A 19,074-nucleotide genomic window follows, 5' to 3' on the forward strand; every position below is an offset into this window, starting at 1 on the left:
GCTGCCATTTTATGTGGGCGGGCCAATTAAGGCCCGCCCTGTAATGACACACACCCAGAAGTGCTGAGCACTCCCTGTGCTGGTGGTGGTGGGTGTGGTGGGGTGTGGTGGGGGGGTTCCCTGAGAGGTTCCCTGCGCGCTTTCCCTCACGCACACGAAAGAGTGCAGAGATCTCCCCGAGGCACAGAGGTGCCTCAGGGAGATTGGTTTCAGTGCTAAAGTTTGAAATAAAGGTTTGTAACGCTTTTAAAACATGTCCACTCATGTGACACTATCAATAAGAATAAAAGTATAAAATTTACATTATATTTTAAAACACTTCATGAAACCTCATCCCGCCCGTGGATGAGGTTTCATGAAAAACACGAAGGCTGCCCTGGGCTCTTCGCCTGCCCCCCCCCCCTCCCCCCCAACCTTAAGGTTGGACAGGCAGCATTCTTAACAACTTTAGTTACTTTCTTACGGGCTTTAATAGGCCTTTGACAGTTTGGCGGGCGTGCAGCTGACACGGCTGCGCGCCTGCCGAACTGACAATCCAAATGAGATGCAGTGATGCCGGGACGCCCGCCAGACGTCACCGTGCGTCATCTTACGAGTCGGCGAGTGGGCCCTGCCCCCACTCGCCGACGGGGAAATTCTTCCCATAGTCTGGTTTGAGTCTCAGTGCGGAATTGAGGATGTGTTGCATTGTTGGGCATATCACCTTTCTGATGGGACATCAAACTGGGGCCTCATGGATGCAAAAGATTTTGTGTCACCTTCGGAAAACGAGTAGTGGGTTCTTCCACTGTCCAATCAATCTCCCTTAAACCAATATCACTGGAGGGGAACAAACGGATGATCTGTTCATTTGCTGTTTTTGGGACCTTATTGTGTGCTTTTCTCTCGCTTCTATCCATATAACAACAGTGACCACATTTCAAGCGAAACCCATTACAGGGGATTTCTGAAGGCATTGATTAGGTGCTATTTAAATGCAAGCTTTTCTTTCTTTTCCTGCTGTGCACTATATAAATTCCTCTGGAGATTTGGAACCTATTAGAGAGAATTACCTCCTATTTGAGATTGGGGATTGAATGCAGTAGAGGATTAAAATCTATATCAGCATTCTATGGAGCTGTATTGGTTAGTAACATTCTGGCCTATGGACCCCTGAACTCTTTAAAATGTATCCAATGGGACTGAGCTGATCCCTTCAGAAAGGGAGATGGAAAATCTTTTCCAGTTAATTATTTGTCTCCTGTGCCTTTTTTAATCAGATTGGACCATTGTTATAAAGTGGTTTTATGATAATATGTTCTGCTTGGTTAGTTCTTTTTTGATGTTTATAGGCAAAATAAATCGGATGATGTGAATACCTCAACTGTTGTCACTGGCTTGCTATTAGAGGGCTGGGTACATACTGTCCTGGTGAGAGGGAAAATCTTAATGGCTATGAATTATATGTAAGAGTTTAAAATTCTTGGGAGCGAGTAATAAAGCAAATCAAAAGTTTCCTCAGGAAATGAAATGGTTTGGGTGGAATCCAAGACTGGGCAGGTTGTTCAAGATCTGTGGAAGGAGCAGGACTGAGGGACCGATTGACCTTTTTGTATTTATGTTCTTTCTTTGGTCATCCAGCTGGCATCATAAGGCTTAAGAGCAAATATCAAAGGTTTTCTAGATGAACCTTGTGCTGAAATAAAAGCTTTGTATTCTCTACCAGTTGGTAATTGTTATGCATCCTCAATATCATCAAAACCTTATTAATGACAGCTGAAAGCACTGTTGGCATTAAATTGATTAAAAACCAAAAAAGCTTTTTTGACGCCTCCATTAGAAAATAATAGCTACATATCAGGGGAAAGTAATATAAAAACTATTTCTTGTCATGTTACAGAATTATAAAATAATGAAGAATTAAATATACATATAAATCACATATTCAAATTTCTACTTGTAAAGCCCATGGATGTCTGCTTTCTAGTCAACAATGTTTCAGGTAACCTATTCACATCCTGAGTTCAATATGCTCACGCTCAATTTTGTACCTCCTTCTCTTCTGGAGTTTTGGTGTCAAGATTTTCTTGCACAGAAGTCTTCTACCTGAATTCTACTCACCCAACAGACTGCTTCCTTTCCTCTTTAAAGTTTCAACTGAACTGACAACCACCCCAGCTTCACCCTGAGGCTCCTTTTTCTTCCCCTTCATTTTCCTAGTGGCATAATTCCCACTTCTCACCCTCCTCAATATTGTCCTTCCCCACAGACCTGTAACCCTTACCCTTTGGCCCGATGAGTCAAAGCTCTCTTCTCAATAGGAGAAAAGGTGAGTTAGATGCAAAAATGTTGGAAGTGAACTGACAGCTTAAGAACAATAGCCTTTGCAATACAGGGGCTAGCTTTGATTGGTCATGCCTGTTGTTGAGCGTAGAGTCTCGTGAATCTAATTCTCATTTCAGAATCCACTGAGTTAAGCTTGGACTAACAAATGTTTTGATGCAACGTGACAAAGTTGGATTACTTCAGAACTAAACTCCATTGTGTTTTGTTTATGCAGACCCTGCTGCCTTTTAGCAGTTGCCAGCCATGACGAACACGGTATTTGGGAACAACACTGACCGCTGGGTCTGCCCTAATGATCGCCAGCTCACTCTCAGAGCAAAGTAAGCAAAAATATTCTTTTCTAATTTTGATTTTAAGAAAATGCATGTGAAAGCCTTGCAGTATGACAAAGGAACTCTGCTTCACCATCTCCCTCATGCCTGTTTTTGCATGCTCAGTCATATTCAGTTGCATCGTACAAAGGACTAACTTATTGAAACCCATGCAGAGTCCATGATCAATCCATTATGGATGTTATAATGGCAAGCCATTACCATAACACTGCTTCCCACAGCCTCCCAGTCACTTGTATTTTTCACCAATTATCTCAGACACTGAGTCCATTTCTTCCACTGTTTCCAATTTTTGCTTTGGTGCTGGACTGGTAGCCAATGACTAACAATTACTGAGAGAACTTTCTATACCTCCTGCCTGCACAGCAATTGGTAAAATGCAGCAGGCTGTATGTATGTGTATTGAATATATCTTTTAAATCAATATCAGATATACTTCTGCCATCCATGTGTTGTTGAAGACAGAACTATAGCTGTAGAGAATTCTCAATAACAGTGGAAATTCTGCCAGCTCTTAACGGTCCTAAGGGAATGTGGCTTCACTAGCACGGTACCCACGTTCTGGGATAGCTTGGAGGTAGAAGAATTTGAAATCTGGTGGCTTGACCAGAATGTATAGCTGGTAAGTGATGAATTTGGTTATTGTCCTCATTAACATGAAGAATCCCAGGTCAGCTGCTGCATCAGGCTCCAATCGCAAAACCAGGCACAGGCTATCCCAGATCTCTGGGTTGCTGGGCAAAGGGCAAAGTCCTTACAACACTGAGACACCAGGCACAGAGTGCAATAAATCCCTGGGACACCAAGCAAAAAGAGAGGCAAATGACCTCATTTTTTTAATGCTACCCTGCCACCGGTCTCTGTGAGCAGCCTTTAGTGAATTCATTGTCCCTGGAAACATTTAGAAGCAAGTAAATTCCAAATCTCAGAGGATTGTTGCTGTTCCACTTTAGATATGTTTCCTCTTCCAACTATAGAGAAATGGATTCAAGTTTGATTCATAATACATCATAATTCACCTCTGCTTTAATTTAAGTGAATACAAAAGTCATTTTGGAGATATAAATCAAGGAGTTGCTGCTGTCAGTATTCATGTATTCAAGTGGCATTAATTTGTCTGCTATTTTAATGCAGGTGGAAATCCATGTCTTAGACTGTAATCTTTCACTAATTAGTCCAGTTCTTGTGCCACAGCAAGGCTATAGACATTCATTATCCAGCTACTTCTAGGGGCATTGTGCCACAAAATAAGATGATTACCTTTTTTGGTGGCTCCATTTTAAAGAATGTCAGCATGATGATAAATGTAGTCATGCATGCTCAGTGAGCAGTGTTGTATCTACATTCATACGCATCCTGTAACAACACTGCATGGTTATAAATATTGTCATGTGCATTATCCCATTTGCATGATCCCATTTAATTTCGTGAATGGATACACTACATGGAGATAAAACAACTACTGGATCTGTGATTTCTATTCTGGGGTTGAGTAAAAGTCTGTGAGACAGATGTAAAAAGATGGAACAAATAGGTTTGGTTTAAAGCAATGTTGCTGTCAAATTTACTTTGAATAACAATAATTTTTTAATTGCTGGACAGACTGCGGGCAGAAGAATTTTAGATGAACGCACTGGGGGAAAGGATTAAAACTGAGATGGATCAGGCTGGGAAAGGGCACCAGATATGCAGATGACCCCATTTCTTGGGATTTGGAATGAGGTCTCTGACCTGGAGCTAGTGTGGGTCGGGGTTCTGACGCCATTGCACTCATACCAACTGAGTGGGCCTCTCAAAAAACTCCTGAGAATGCAGTGGGGATCCACCAGAATATAGCGCAGATATTTTTGAAAATGCTTGCTCAATAGTACAGATCTCACTGGGAATACACCTTGTGAATGTAGTGTAGATAAGTTTGTTAAGATACCGAAGATTGATACAATGTTTCCTAGTCTCGTGAAGATAGATTGAATTGCTGAAGTACTGAGATCAAGACTTGATGTTGTGGTGCTCAATTTGTAAGTTCAATTTTGGTTCCTTCCTTCATAATAAAGTACAAGCTGGGCTGTCAAGATAAGCTAAATGTTAGTTCTAAACTGAAGGTTGTGATTTAAAAATCCTGGGCTTTTACTCAACCTGACATCCTGGTAACAATGAAAATGCTGCAGGAAACCCATGTCCTCTTGTGAATTGGAATTTTATTTTAATTTTTCACTTTCTTTCTTTGCTTAATCCTCTACATAGTGAGAAGGAACAGTAAGTAATCTTTCTTCGCTCTTGCTCTATGTCAGTCTCTGTTACTTTTCTTGGCTTTTGATCATTGTTTTTGTACTTAATAATGAATAAATTGAAATAAATGTTTTTGTATTAAAGCAGATTAAAAACCTGGTTCCTGAGCTTATCCCGGGAATCTTGGTGATTGAGTTAGCCAGCTGTTGTAATACTGAGCCATATTGAATGGGAAGTGTGCAGTTCTGATTGTTTTGTGCTGAACTAGCTCAGCTCTGCTTCCACAGTGGGACAATTACTACAACAGCCTTGGCACCCTGAGTTCAGGGAAGGATAAAGTTAGGTGAAGTTCTTGATCGCTACCAGTGACTCCTGTGGGAAACTATGCAGGACATCTGGTGAGGGTAGATAGGGCCTGTTTCTGGGACTTGAATTGCCTGCTGATGTTCACTCATATATGAAAAATGACTCTTGAAGGTTGCTCTTGAAAGTTTGGTTAGAGGCTCTGGAGCAATAGCACCATACGGGAGAGTTTTATCAGGATATGTCCTCCACACCATGGGAATCTCCCTGTCATTAGAAGTTTGCATTTGCTAACAACCCCTCCACCTCCTCCCCTTTTGTTGCTCAAATTGCCACAAATTAAGTGGACCTATATGTGATGGCTTTTCTCTGGAGAGCTTTTTCTGTAATGCGTTAACGTTTCGAGTCCGTATGACTCTCCTTCAGCTCTGAAGAAGAATTATATGGACTCGAAACGTTAACTCTGTTTTCCTCTCCACAGATGCTGTTAGGCCTGCTGAGTTTTTCCAGCATTTTCTATTTTTGTTTCAGGTTTCCAGCATCCGCAGTATTTTGCTTTCAGCTTTAATGAGTATATTTGATTTAAATGTATTGACCATTATTTTAATGATTCTAGTCAATGCCTCACTGCAGTAAAGGACCATCATTTCCTGGCACTGGGTTTGGGTTCTTTTTAACATTGCAGTGAAAGCTGAGGAATTCAACTCCCAAAGTATACAGTTCTTCAGAAATATTTCATTCCGCAGAAACATAGGAGTTGGGACAACGTTCTGATACACTTTTTTTTGGTTGTATAGTTTTGTCAGTTTTGCTTACAATGTTGGTTATATTGAGTTGTCGACACCACACAGGACAGGGAATCTCACCTTCCATTCTATGAGCAGGAATTGCATCTCAAGGCTGATTATCTCAATTTCTGATTCATAAAGGAGCCCTGTACATTAAGGCTGCCTCCAGTGAGCAGTTTTACAAAAACCAAGAAAGGAGAAGTATCAATCGCTATTGGTGTACCAATAGCTCCCTCTCTAACACCTAGAACTTTCTATAACAAATTATGATGAGTAGTACTTGCCCATAAGACTATAAGACGTAGGAGCAGGTGTATGCCATTCAGCCCATCGAGTCTGCTCCGTCATTCAGTGAGATCGTGGCTGATCTGTTAATCCTCAACTCCACTTTCCTGCCTTTTCCCCATAGCCCTTGATACCCTTACTGATTAAAAATCTGTCTATCTCAGCCTTGAGTATACTTAATGACTCAGCCTCTACAGCCCTCTGCGGTAAAGAATTCCACAGATTCACTACCCTCTGAGAGAAGAAATTCCTCCTGGTCTCTGTCTTATATGGGCGCCCCCTTACTCTGAGATTATGGCCTCTGGTCCTAGACTCTCCCACAAGGGGAAACAACCTCTCAGCACCTACCTTGTCAAGCCCCCTAAGAATCTTAAGTTTCAATAAGGTTGCCCTCATTCTTCTATACTCCAATGAGTACAGACCCAACCGACTCAACCTCTCTTCATAAGAAAACTCCTCCATACCCAGGATCGAACCTTCTCTGGACTGCTTCCAATGCTGGTATATCCTTCCTTAGATAAGGGGACCAAAACTGTTCACAGTTTCCTAAATGTGGTCTAAGTAGTGCCTTGTATAGTTTTAGCAAGACTTGCCTATTTTTGTACTCCATTCCCTTTGAAATAAAGGCCAACATTCCCATTTGTCTTCCCTATTACCTGCTGAACTTGTGATTCATGCACGAGGACCCCCAAATTCCTCTGTGATGCAGCTTTCTGCAGTCTTTCTCCATTTAAATAATATTCAGCTCCTCTATTCTTCCTGCCAAAGTGCATAACCTCACATTTTCCCACATTACATTCCATCTGCCAAGTTTTTGCCCACTCACTTAACCTGTCTATATCCCTCTGTAGACTCTTTGTGTCATCCTCACCACTTGCCTTCCCACCTATTTTTGTGTCATCCGCAAACTTGGCTATAGTGCATTAATTTCCCTCATCCAAGTCATTAATATATATTGTAAATAATTGTGGCACCAGCACTGATCCCTGTGGCACACCACAGGTTGCCATCCTGAAAATGCCCCCTTATCCCTGCTCTCTGTCTTCTATTAGTTAGCCAATCCTCTATCCATGCTAATATACTACCCCCAACGCCATGGGCTCTTATCTTATTAAGTAGCCTTATGTGTGATACCTTATTGAACACCTTTTGGAAATCCAAATATATCACATCTACTGTTCCCCTTCATCTATCCTGCTTGTTACCTCCTCAAAGAATTCTAATAAATTTATCAGGCATGAATTCCCCTTCATGAAGCCATGCTGGCTCTGCTTGATTATATTATGCATTTCTAAATGCTTTTCTATTAATTACATCCTTTATTATAGACTAACATTTTCCCAGTGTCGGATGTTAAGCTAACTGGCCTATTTCTTTGTCTCCTTCACTTTTTGAATAAGGGTGTTACATTGGCAGTTTTCCAACCCTCTGGGACTTTTCCAGATTCTAAGGATTCTTGAAAGATTACTACCAGTGCATCCATTCTATCTGTAGCTACATCCTTTAATATCCTAGGATGCAACCCATCAGGTCCAGGGGAATTATCGGTCTTTAGCCCCATTACTTTCCCTAGTACTTTTTCTCTAGTGATAGTATTTATTCAACTCCTCTGCCATTTCCTGGTTTCCCCATTATTATTTCCGAAGCCTCATTCTCTAAGGGGCCTATGTTCACTTTGGCCTCTCTCTTCCTTTCTATATATTTAAAGAAGCTCTTACTGTCTTTTTTACTTGCTAGTTTGCCCTCAAAGTTTATTTTCTCCCTCTTTATTTATTTTTTGGTCATCTTATGTTGGTTTTTAAAACTCTGCCTTATCACTAATCTTTGCCACATTGTATGTTTTTTCCTTCAATTTGATCCAATTGTATGGTGCTGTTATTTCACAGTGATGCCATATAGGTCCCAATTCCTGTTGATAAGCAGCATTTTGACAGGGTTGGGCACTCATGCTGTTTTCATATTAGTAAGACTACATCGCACATTATATTGCATTGAGAGGGTGAATGTAAATTAAATTGCACAGTTCCAATGCATCTGAAATCCACTTGGCTTTCACTGTTGATGTCATCCAAACCGTTGACTATTATTCATCATCAATAATTTAAAGCATTCGTGGGCTTTGACTGAAATAAATGAATTTTAATTTTATTTTTATGTCCCAAGAACTAAGTTAAAGCAATAGGACTGTAGGCGTTCACTTTCTCTTGTACTTTCCAAGTGCAGAGAGGAGATAGTCAAAAATGTTTAGCCCATCGAATGAAGAATAGGCTCTGTGGGCAAAGAGTCGAAGTAATGACAAAATGGCAGCACTGTGAACTGAGATGTCAACTACAGCATTGCCCCTCTATGAAAATCAGTCTCAGGAATGGGCCTGCAAACAAGTGATCTTTTTTTGCTAGGTTGGTGCACAATATGGGGAGAAAATGAAACAAATTAAGAAATTTATCCTTTTTTATATTAGAATAAAACCTCACTATCAATGCACAAAATGTAGCAGTGAGTGGATTCTACAATCCAACAGTTTTGCTACACTTCAGGTTGTGTCATTGTGGATTCATAATATTCCTACATGTTGTGAATCCACAGAGCCTTGCAATGCAATCGCTGTAAACAAGCCCTTTTGGAAGTGACAGCACTTACATTCAAAGCTCATCGTCTGTGTGGAGGAGGGGAGTGATAGAAATCAGATGAAAAGAATGCCCATGGGAGCCATCACTGAAACCATATGCTCACTTCCCTCTATTCAATGAGATAGAATCAATAATAAAGACATGAACCAAACTCCCCAAAGAAATCATCATCAATTGATGTTTTCCATCCCCAGTTCCTGATTACGAGCAATTCTCACCATCAATAGCCCTTTTAACCTGCTGAAAAGTAATCCACTACAAAACACTATAATTAACCTGAACGTCCTTGTCTCGATTTTAGCTCGGAGGGTTTATGGAGAAAGGAGAACTGACATGAAAGAGTTCCAGAGTCCTATGTGGAACAAAACTTTATTCATTCATGCGATGTGAGCATCACTGGCAAACACAACTTGCCTTTTAGCAAATCTGTGCTGACTTTCATTTATTTTTCCATAATTTTCCAAGTACCAAGTACAGGATTATTGTTTCCAAAGGTTACCTCACCACCAACATTAGGGTGCCTGACTTTTAATTGCTGGGTTTATCCCTCTCCTCTTTTGTGAACAGGGATCCTGATACTTTGAGAAGGCAGCATTCTGGTGAACTCCCAATGTTACAGCACAAAAGGAGGCCATTTGACCCACTGAGTCCATGTTGGTTCTCTGCAAAAACAATTTAGCTAATCCCACACCTTTCCCTGAAGCCCTGCATTTTTTCCTCTTTGGGTATTTATCCAATTCCCCTCTGAAGACCAAGGTTGAATCTGACTCCACCAGCACTCCAGGCAGTGCATCCCAGATCATAACCACTCACTGCCTAAAAACAGCTCTTCCTTATGTTTGGTTCATTAGCCAACCACTTTAAATTTGTGCCTTCTAGCCCTCGACCACTCCCCACAGGAAAAATCTCTCTCCATTCACTCTGACCAAACCTCTCATGATCCTGAACACGTTCATCAAATCACTCCCAGACTCCTTCCTGTTCAAGGAGTGCAACCTCAGCTTATCCAATCCATCTCTAACCAAAGACCCTGGTCCCCGAACCACTCTCATGAATCTCCTCTGCACCCTCCTCAAAGCCCTCACGTCCCTCCAAAAAGGCGACACCCACAACTACACACAATACTCCAGCCTAAGCCAAACCAGAAACAAAAAGAGGAAGGGTGAGCAGGGAATATTAAAATTGCCCTGTTCCTGCATTTTCTGCTTTAAACTACCTGCTCAACCTTTGTATTCTTACTTTCCCTCATGCCTACTATTCTATCTAATTATTCTCCTCAATATTCCTTAACTGTCCTCCTCTCACCTCCTGCTCCTTCTTCCCTATTCCTCCACCACTTCTCTCTACCCTCCTCTCTCTGTCTGACTCCCCATCTTAACCCTTCCCTTTCCCTGCTACTCTGATTCTCCTCCCCGCCCCTCCTGAACTCTCTCATGCTACACTTATTAAGAACTTGAGAAGTAGGACTAGTTGACCTTCTACATCAACTCCACTTTCTCATTCTATTCCCATATCCCTTTATTCTCCTAGCATCCAAAAATCTAGCAATGTGTTTTGAATATATTTATTGACTGAGTCTTCTGGAATACAGAATTCCAAAGATTCACCATTTTCTGAATGGAAAAAATTCCCATCTGAGTCTCAGTATAAAGGTTCAACCATTTAGGACCATGATCCACACCCTAGACTCTCCAGTCAAGGAAAATAGACTTTCAGCATCTACCCATAGGCCTCTCAAAAAATTATACATTTCAATGAATTCACCTCTCTTCTAAACTCCAGAGATTATGCACCCATTCTACTTCCTGGACTCCTCCCCTTCCCTCCCATACCTACTCATCTTTTCTGCTCCCTTTCTCGATCTTCTCTTCTTTCCCTGTCTCTGCTCCTTGCCCTTCTCTTGCCCTCTGTTCCTGGTCATTTCTTTTACTTCTCCCTCTCAACCTTTTCCTCTCCCTTGTTTAATCACCTTCCTCATCATTCTCTTCCTCCTCCCATTTCTTCTCCTTGCCCTTCTCTTTGCTGCCTCACTACATCCCCTTCCCCTCTTCCTGCCATTGCTCCCTCCACCCTTCAGCATTCACCCTCCTTCCTTTTCCCATTCCCCTCCATCCACACATCTCTCCTTTCTCCCCTGCTTCCTGCATTCTCCTACCTCAATCTCACCATCTGTTCCACTTCTTACCTTATCCACCCTCCCTCCTTCTCCAATGTTCCCTTTCATCTGTCTCACACGCCTCCACTATTCCTCCTCCATTTCCCTGCCACTTCCCCTCTCCTTTCAATTCCTCTACTTCACCCCCCACCCTTACATTTCACACCCTCCTACTCTTATTGACCCTCCTCATACCCTTCTACCCTTTGGAGCCTCTCCCTTTCCTTCCCGTTGCTCTCCTCATTATTCTCTGCTTTCTTGCCTCCCCTCCCCAATCTCTAACAATGTTTCATCTAAAGCAGCAGTATTCACTACATGGCCCTCAGGCAGCTTGAGACACACACTTGTCTTTCCTGCGGTCTGGGAGAGGAGAAAAAAAATTTAATCCAGGCGACAGGTGTCTCGCCCACCAGCTGGACAGCTGCGGGAGCTCCGTGTTGCCTCCTTAGTTCCAGTGTGGCACTTAAGTGGTTAGCATGAGCCTTCCCTGGGATTAAGGACCTCGGTGGTGGAAATCCCGCACCGCAGGATCTGCCAGCCAATCAGAGGCTAGCAGCTCCTCATTGCCATCAGCACTGCCAGGGGAGCATGGAGCTGCTGGCAATGCATCCACCAGAGGCTGAGGACCAGTGAGGGACCAAGGCCACAGGAGAGTAAGGATGGGTTGGTGATTGCGGGGAGGGGATCGCTGGACTGGGGTGAGATGGGGACAAAGGGGTCAGAAGAAAGGGCAGGAGGTGAGTCTCAGCTCACCAAGGCTCCTTCGGCAGCACCTTCCAAGTGACTTCTACCACCTAGAAGGACAAGGGCAGCAGTTGTATGGGAACACTACCACCTGCAAGTTCCCCTCCAAGCCACACACCATCCTGACTTGAAGCTGTGTTGCTGTTTCTTCACTGTCACTGGGTCAAAATCCTGGAACTCCCTCCCTAACAGCACTGTGGGTGTACCTAGACCACGTGGACTGCAGAAGTTCAAGAAGGCAGCTCACCACTCACTACCTTCTCAAAGGCAATTAGGGATGAGCAATAAATGTTGGCCTAGTCAGTGACGCCCACATCCTGTGAACGAATACATTTTTAAAAAGCCTCCCTTTTGTTTTCCTGAAATCAGTCCGCAAACTGGCTGAAGGCTGTTTGTCAATGTACCGTTAATGCTGATTAGGGCTGCATGTCTTTGCACACATTACGAGTCTTTGCAGAGAGACACTGAAGCCTTAATTGTCTACTTCTGGCAAAAAAAAACTATTGGCAAATTTTAGACAGATTCAAATGGCAGTCTGCTGTTTGTCCCCAGTTACCTGAGGTCATCTTATTAACATAGTTTCAGTTGTGGACTTATAAATAAAAAGGATAAGGAATACGTTAGCAGTGGGAGTGGAAAATTGTATGTAAGTGAAATTTAACGGGATGGGAATGATAAGGTGAGGTAAATTTTGAAAGCCTTTGGCCAGCCTCAGAAGTCATCTCAACTCACTAATACTCTTCTACATGATGTAGGAGCAAGAAATAAGAAAGGCAAAGTGAAGACAAGGAAAACCCAAAGACCAGGGATGTGCTAGAACAGTCCAGCCTTGCTAATGTATAATGCTGAATCGGGTGCAATGTTGCATGAGGTAACATGGAGGGTCATCTTTTGTACCACCACATCGCCCATGGCATTTGTGGGAAGACAGTGGAGTAGTGGTAATGTTATTGGGTTAGTAATCCAGAGGGCCAGGCATATGCTCTGCAACATGGTTTCAAATCCCACCACAGCAGCTGGTGGGATTTCAATTCAATTAATAAATCTGAACTATAAAGCTAGTCTCAGTAACGGTGACCATGAAACTATTGTTAATTGTTGCAAAAACCCATCTGGTTCATTAATGCCCTTTAGAGAAGGAAATCTGCCATCTTTGCCTGGCCCACATGTGACTCCATACCCCAGCAATGTGGTGGACTCTTAACTGTCCTCTGAAATGGACTAGCAAGCCACTCAGTTTCAAGGGCAATTAGAGATGGGCAACAAAGGTTGGTGTGCCCACACCCCATGAAAGATAAAAATATAATTTGCCTGCAAGTTGGTGGAACCTCTGACTGTTGCTAAATGCACCAGCCCAGTAGGTACACAGCTCTACAGCTGGTTGCTCTGCTCTGTACCTTTGCTGATTTAGACCCTAAGAAGACTGTCTCCCCTCAGAAACCACCCAGTGGATGTCACAGAAATGGTTAGCAATATCTTGGTAGACGAGAGCAGTCAGGCTACTCAGGTTGTCAATCTCCTGACATGTAGTGCTACTAAACATACATCTGCAAAAGCATCCAGCATTTCTCAGTGTTCACGTATCATAGCACTGCCATTGTGTTTGCTGGGAGAGTTTCCAACTGCACTAATATAAGACATGTTTCCTACTGTCTGCAGATTTAAGTAACGGCAGGTGATCACTTCTTGGCTACACTGAACTGCCTCTCATCCCTCTTACAAACACATGGGAAATTGTAACTGCACTGGGGGAAGCAAAACAAATGTACAGTAAGGACTGCCGTAATAACACACAGTACCGAGCAGAGGAAAACAACAAGAAATGGAGGGAAATTGGCTGGAATACAATTATTTTTATACCGTGTCCTTTCCATAACCGAGGGGACATAGATTTATGGTTTTGGGCAGGAGATGCAGAGAGATATGGGGAAGCACTTTTTATGCAAAGAGTGGTGATGATCTGGAACTCGCTGCCTATGAGAGTGGTGGAAGTGAAGAAATCAATGATTTCAAATGGAAATTGGCACTTGAGGGAATTGAGCTTACAGGGCTCCAGGGATAGAGCAGGGGAATGGGACTGACTGGATTGCATGACAGAGAACTTGGATGGACTCAATGAGTTGAATGGTATCATTCTGTGCCATTATGATTCTAGGACTTCTACATACTCTCAGCAACTGTGGACACTCTTTGTTACAAAGGCATTTCGTAAGTCTGGCATCCAAAACCCCAGAACTGCAGCTTAGGAACAACACCCTTCCCAAATTAATACTTAACTGAAGTGCTTGCCTGGCTGAGGTGGGCACTTCCACCACCTCTGGCTCCTCCCTCCAAAGATTTTGGGGCAGTGAGATCTCTGCCTATTGCACAATTCATGGTGCTACAAGGGGCATTTGGGAAAGTTAAATCTAGCCTTGAACAGCATTGGAGGGAGTTGCTGAATTTTAGGAAATGCCTATGAAATTCACCCAGTCTGCCAACTTCATAAAACGGAAGGGACTTGACACAAAAATGTGCCCTGTGAGAATTACACAGGCCTCACCCTGAGAAATCTGCTTTGCCAAGAAATTGTACACTCCAATCAAGCTGAATATATAAACCTTCATCTGTGAACTGGTTCTAGCTGATCTGTCTAGCACAGTCCATTCAGTAATTCGTTCAGTGATTTAATCAAAACAAAGTCAACCAAAACCTATAGCTTGCACACAAATAATTTTATTTGGAACTATATCAATGTCTGTGACAGCAAATCGATTATGTTTACTACACAGAGTATTAAACGCTAGGTAATTTGGGAATATTTTATTCTTGGATCAGGATTCTGTATTGTAACTTGATTCAGAAATTTCATAGAGGTGAATAGAAAGGGATGTGAATTGGAATGCAAGAGGTGACACAGTCTGCAGCTTTTTAATCGTTGACATTCAGTAGGATGAGGGTAAACTGGGAGTTGAGACAGGGCATAAGGCAGGAACATACCATCATCCTCAATGTCCTCAGTAACGTGGATGCCATGGGTTCTGTCACAGCCCACCACATGGTGCAGAGATCCATCTCCTCCATAGGACTTAGGAGATGCAGATATTGTTGACAAAAGGGACAATTTTTGTCAAAGCTTTTCGCCTTGGACTCATCAGGACAATTGGCATGAAAATGCCAATGTCAGAGGAAACAACAAATTTATGCTGCACGAGAAGAGAGTGCCGATTGGTTGGCAAGTGGATTCTGGTAGAGGCGTTGCCATGGAGAATGCACCAGTTGATGGTGACTGACAGTTAACTTCCAAATAGGGCTATATGTAGCTTCCAGTGCACACAAACGTGCCACACTGTAAGCCCGACCTCTCAGGCTCATGCATTCTCCATGGCAACACCTCTACCAATCAGAGTCCATTTATCAACCAATCAGCAGATTTTTCCCTTTTTCCTTCTGACAGGGGCTTCTTAAAGAAAGCAGGATACAGCGGTGTGAGGAATGGCCAGCTAGCTACTATGACAGGATTACTGGAGTCTTACAAAACACAAGAGAGAGAGGATTCAGATCTTTTCTCTTTCCAGGCCAGGAGCTGATCCACTGCACTATCCTCACACAGAACCTGGCCACTTGGTCAGGAGCCAATCAAAACACTGTCACTAGGCAGTTCCCTTTTAAAGCAGGTCCCCTTTCCAGCACCATGTGGTCCAACCTGGCACACACTGTTCCATAAAAGCAACATTGTAGATTTTCTTTTTCCTGCTCCATTGGACCTCTTTTAAACTGCAGCCATGGTAGTTTTTAAAGCCACAGTCCAATCTTAAAGTCACAGACCAATCTTAAAGTCGCAGTCCAAGAAAAAAATAAAAATATGTTCTATACATGCTTCCAACCTTAAAAAGATGAAACACCATTTAAAAAATGTGTTTCATCACAGGGTATGTGATATATCAACAACAAACATGAGACTTACACTCATTCACCCATCCTCCCCCCTTCTACAATCTTAACTGATTTCAGTAATTTACACTGGGGAAAATGCATCCGTAATCCCATTATCTTTACTGGAAATGTGAACAATCTTTACATTGAACGGTTGAAGCAATAAACTCCATCTAAACAGTCTCGCGTTTCAAGTTTTAAACTTCTTAATGAATGCCAGCAGATTACAGTCAGTTTAGATTAGCATTTCCTTGTTATTGTCCTTTTTTTCTGTTCTTTATCTCTCTCTACCTTTGACCTTCTTTGCTCCTATTTCCAGCCCTTTCCTTGCTTTTGGATTTTGATCTTTTTTTTCTTGATCTTTACTCTGGCCCTGTTTGCCATCGTTACTACTGGATTTAACCCAGTTTTCTTTGAGTTTTTGTTCCCTGCCTCCGCTTCTTAGGTTTGCATGTTTTTCCCTTTCTTTACTTTTTCTTTTACCCCATCTTTACTTCGAGATTTGTCCCTTTTCCCTCTATCTTTACTCTGTTCTCTACCTCAGCTTCTAGGTTTTGATTTGGCCCTTTTTTTCTCACTCTCTGCTTTTACTTTGTTCTTGACTTTTAGATTTTGATTTGGCCCACTTTGCGCTCTCTTTGTTTTTACTCTGTTTACAATCTCTACTTTTGGATTTCACCTCTTTACCGTCATTCTGCTCTGGATCGCTTGTGCTGGATTTTGACTAGACTTGTTTCTCCAACTCTTTTCCATTAATCTGCTCTCGTGCTACTTTACATGTTCCTGTAAGTCTTTCTAGAAACATGGACATGTAATCCAATGTGGAGGATTCATCCTTCTGCTTTGGGAACTTTTCCTTAATTAATTTTAATGGACCTCTTATTTCATGACCATAGGTCAATTTGAATGGACTGAAACCAGTAGATTCATTAGGAAAATCTTTGGTAGCAAATATTAAGAAATCTAATCCTTTGTTCCAATCCTTTTGGGTATTCATGGCAACAGGTCTTAATGATGCTTTTGATAGTCTGATATCTCTCTAAAGCTCCCTGTGTCTGTGGATGATAAGCGGTAGACTTTAGTTGTCTGATACCCAAATTGCTGATTTTATCCTGGAAAATTTTAAATTGAAGTTAGAAACTTGGTCAGATTGCATTTCAATCAGTAGGCCATAATGAGTGAAAAACTGAGTTAACTTTTCCACGACAACCTTAGCTGTAATTGCCCTTAAAGGAATAGCTTCTGGAAATCGGGTGGTCACATCCACGATTGTCGGGATATATTGATGTCCGGCTTGTTTTGGGCAATGAACATAAGAACATAAGAACTTGGAGCAGGAGTGGGCAATTCAGCCCCTCGAGCCTGCCCCGCCATTCAATACGATCATGGCTGATCTCATTTTGGCCTCAACTCCAATTTCCCGTTCTCTCCCCATAACCTTTCAACCCATTACTAATTAAAATACTGTCTATCTCCTCCTTAAATTTATTCAGCATTCCGGCATCCACTGCACTCTGAGGTAGTGAATTCCACAGATTCATGACCCTTTGAGAAAAGTAATTCCTGATTTCTCTGATTTAAATCTATCACCCCTTAGCCTAAAACTATGGTCCTACACAATCTACTAAATGGTTCTTCAAAAATCGGTATGGGTGTTAAAGGTGCTGGTTTGATTACATGTTGAGGTTTACCTACTAATTGACATATATGACATGTTCTACAAATTTGCACTATGTCTCTATGAAGTCTTGGTCAGGTAAAATGCCTGTTTATTGATGCTTGGGTTTTCCACATTCCTACATGTCCTGCCATGGGAATCTTGTGTGCTACTCACAATATCTCCTTATGATATTTGGGTGGTACCACTATCTGATGAATAACTGTCCATTCCTCATCTGCAGGTCTGTGAGGGTGTCTCCACTTCCTTATCAGATCTCTGTTTTTAAGGTAATAGCACTCCAAAACTCCTTCAGCCTCAACTTCAGTGTGAGCTGATTATGCTAACTTGTTTAACTCTGCATCTGCTTTCTGAGCCTCAGTTAAGGAAGACAGACCAAACACTTCCTTTGAACTATCATCATGCTTAAATAAAGTTTCAGCTACTCTAACATCTGCTCGTTGACCTCTGGTGATGGACATTGTTCAGCCATTGCTCTGGTCACCACACATGATGGAAAAATACTAGGAATCTGTTCTTGTAACTGCTCCATCTCTTTAGCCTGTTTCGGACTTTGTGATTATGGGCAAAGCTATAACCTTCACTCCTGCCAAATCATTCCCCAGGAGTAGATCCACTCCATTCATGAGTAATTTCTTAACTATGCCTACAACCACCCATCCGGACAAATCACATTCCAATTGCACTTTGTACAATGGAACTGGGATATACTCTCCACTTATCCCTTTTTCTAATACTTTAGCTTTCACTGCACTCTCTGGAGGGAAAACCAGGTCCTTCTCCAGCAAAAGAGTTTGAATAGCTCCTGTGGGAATATAGTTCTGAATTTAGCTGCATCATTTGATGAAAAAGGGGTTATCTTCCCTTTAGACAAAAACCCTTTATATCTCTCATCTACCTTATTCACTTCACCTGCATTCACAGCAGTGTTTACCTCCAGACCCCTATTTTTAGTTAAAGCTACAATTTGGTCCATGGCATTTTCTTTTTGAGTTCCCTTTGTGGACTCACTCTTATGAATTCCAATAAGTCCCATTTGCTTCCCTCGCAACTTCCAGCATTCTGAACGAATGTGTCCCACTTTATTACAATGGAAACACTTAGGCCTTCGAGTTTCACCTCCACCCTCAGCACCTTCCTTCCTGATCTGGGGAGGAAATCTCAAAGTGTTCCCAACTATCCATTCTTTATCCTGGCTACTTGCCTTCCTTTCATTCTCCCACTTTCTACCCTCTTCAGATATATGGGGATGATAGAAAAAGGTTTGGTTTATAGATCAGCTCATAATCATCAGCCATTATTGCTGCCTGTCTGACAGTTGCAACCCTTTGGTCTTCCAGATGGGCTCTTATTACAGAAGGTAGGGAGTTTTTAAATTCTTCCAAGAGAATAATCTCTCTGAGAACTTCATAGGTAGTTTCAACTCCTGATGCTCATATTCACCTGTCAAAAATAGTTTGTTGACGTCTTTCAAATTCAATATAGGCTTGCCCAAGATGTTTCCTTAAACTGCGAAACTTTTGTCTGGAGGCTTCAGCGACCAACTCATATGCACTCAAAATGGTCTTTTTCACCACATCATAATCCTTAGAAACCTCCTCTGACAGTGAAGCATAAATTACCTGTGCTCTACCTGTCAATTTGCTCTGCATGGGCAATGTCCAGTGTTCCTTTGGCCAGTTCATCTGTT

At 42.1% G+C, this 19,074-nt stretch overlaps 1 protein-coding gene and 1 long non-coding RNA gene across 8 annotated transcripts in view; one reads left to right on the forward strand and one right to left on the reverse strand.

Moving 5' to 3' along the window:
* Positions 1 to 19,074, forward strand: part of LOC121286408 (rabphilin-3A-like) — a 161,794-nt gene that overhangs the window by 12,964 nt on the left and 129,756 nt on the right. For all 7 annotated transcript variants that reach the window (XM_041203502.1, XM_041203501.1, XM_041203500.1 and 4 more), the window contains exon 2: positions 2,540 to 2,645. In XM_041203502.1, coding sequence (XP_041059436.1) covers positions 2,569 to 2,645 — 77 coding nt within the window. In that variant the 5' untranslated portion in view covers positions 2,540 to 2,568. The remainder of the gene's footprint in view (positions 1 to 2,539; positions 2,646 to 19,074) is intronic.
* LOC121286409 overlaps positions 1 to 19,074 on the reverse strand; it is a 54,755-nt gene that overhangs the window by 6,540 nt on the left and 29,141 nt on the right. The window lies entirely within an intron of this gene.

Source organism: Carcharodon carcharias, chromosome 13, assembly GCF_017639515.1.
Source record: "Carcharodon carcharias isolate sCarCar2 chromosome 13, sCarCar2.pri, whole genome shotgun sequence".
NCBI classification, from domain to species: domain Eukaryota; kingdom Metazoa; phylum Chordata; class Chondrichthyes; order Lamniformes; family Lamnidae; genus Carcharodon; species Carcharodon carcharias.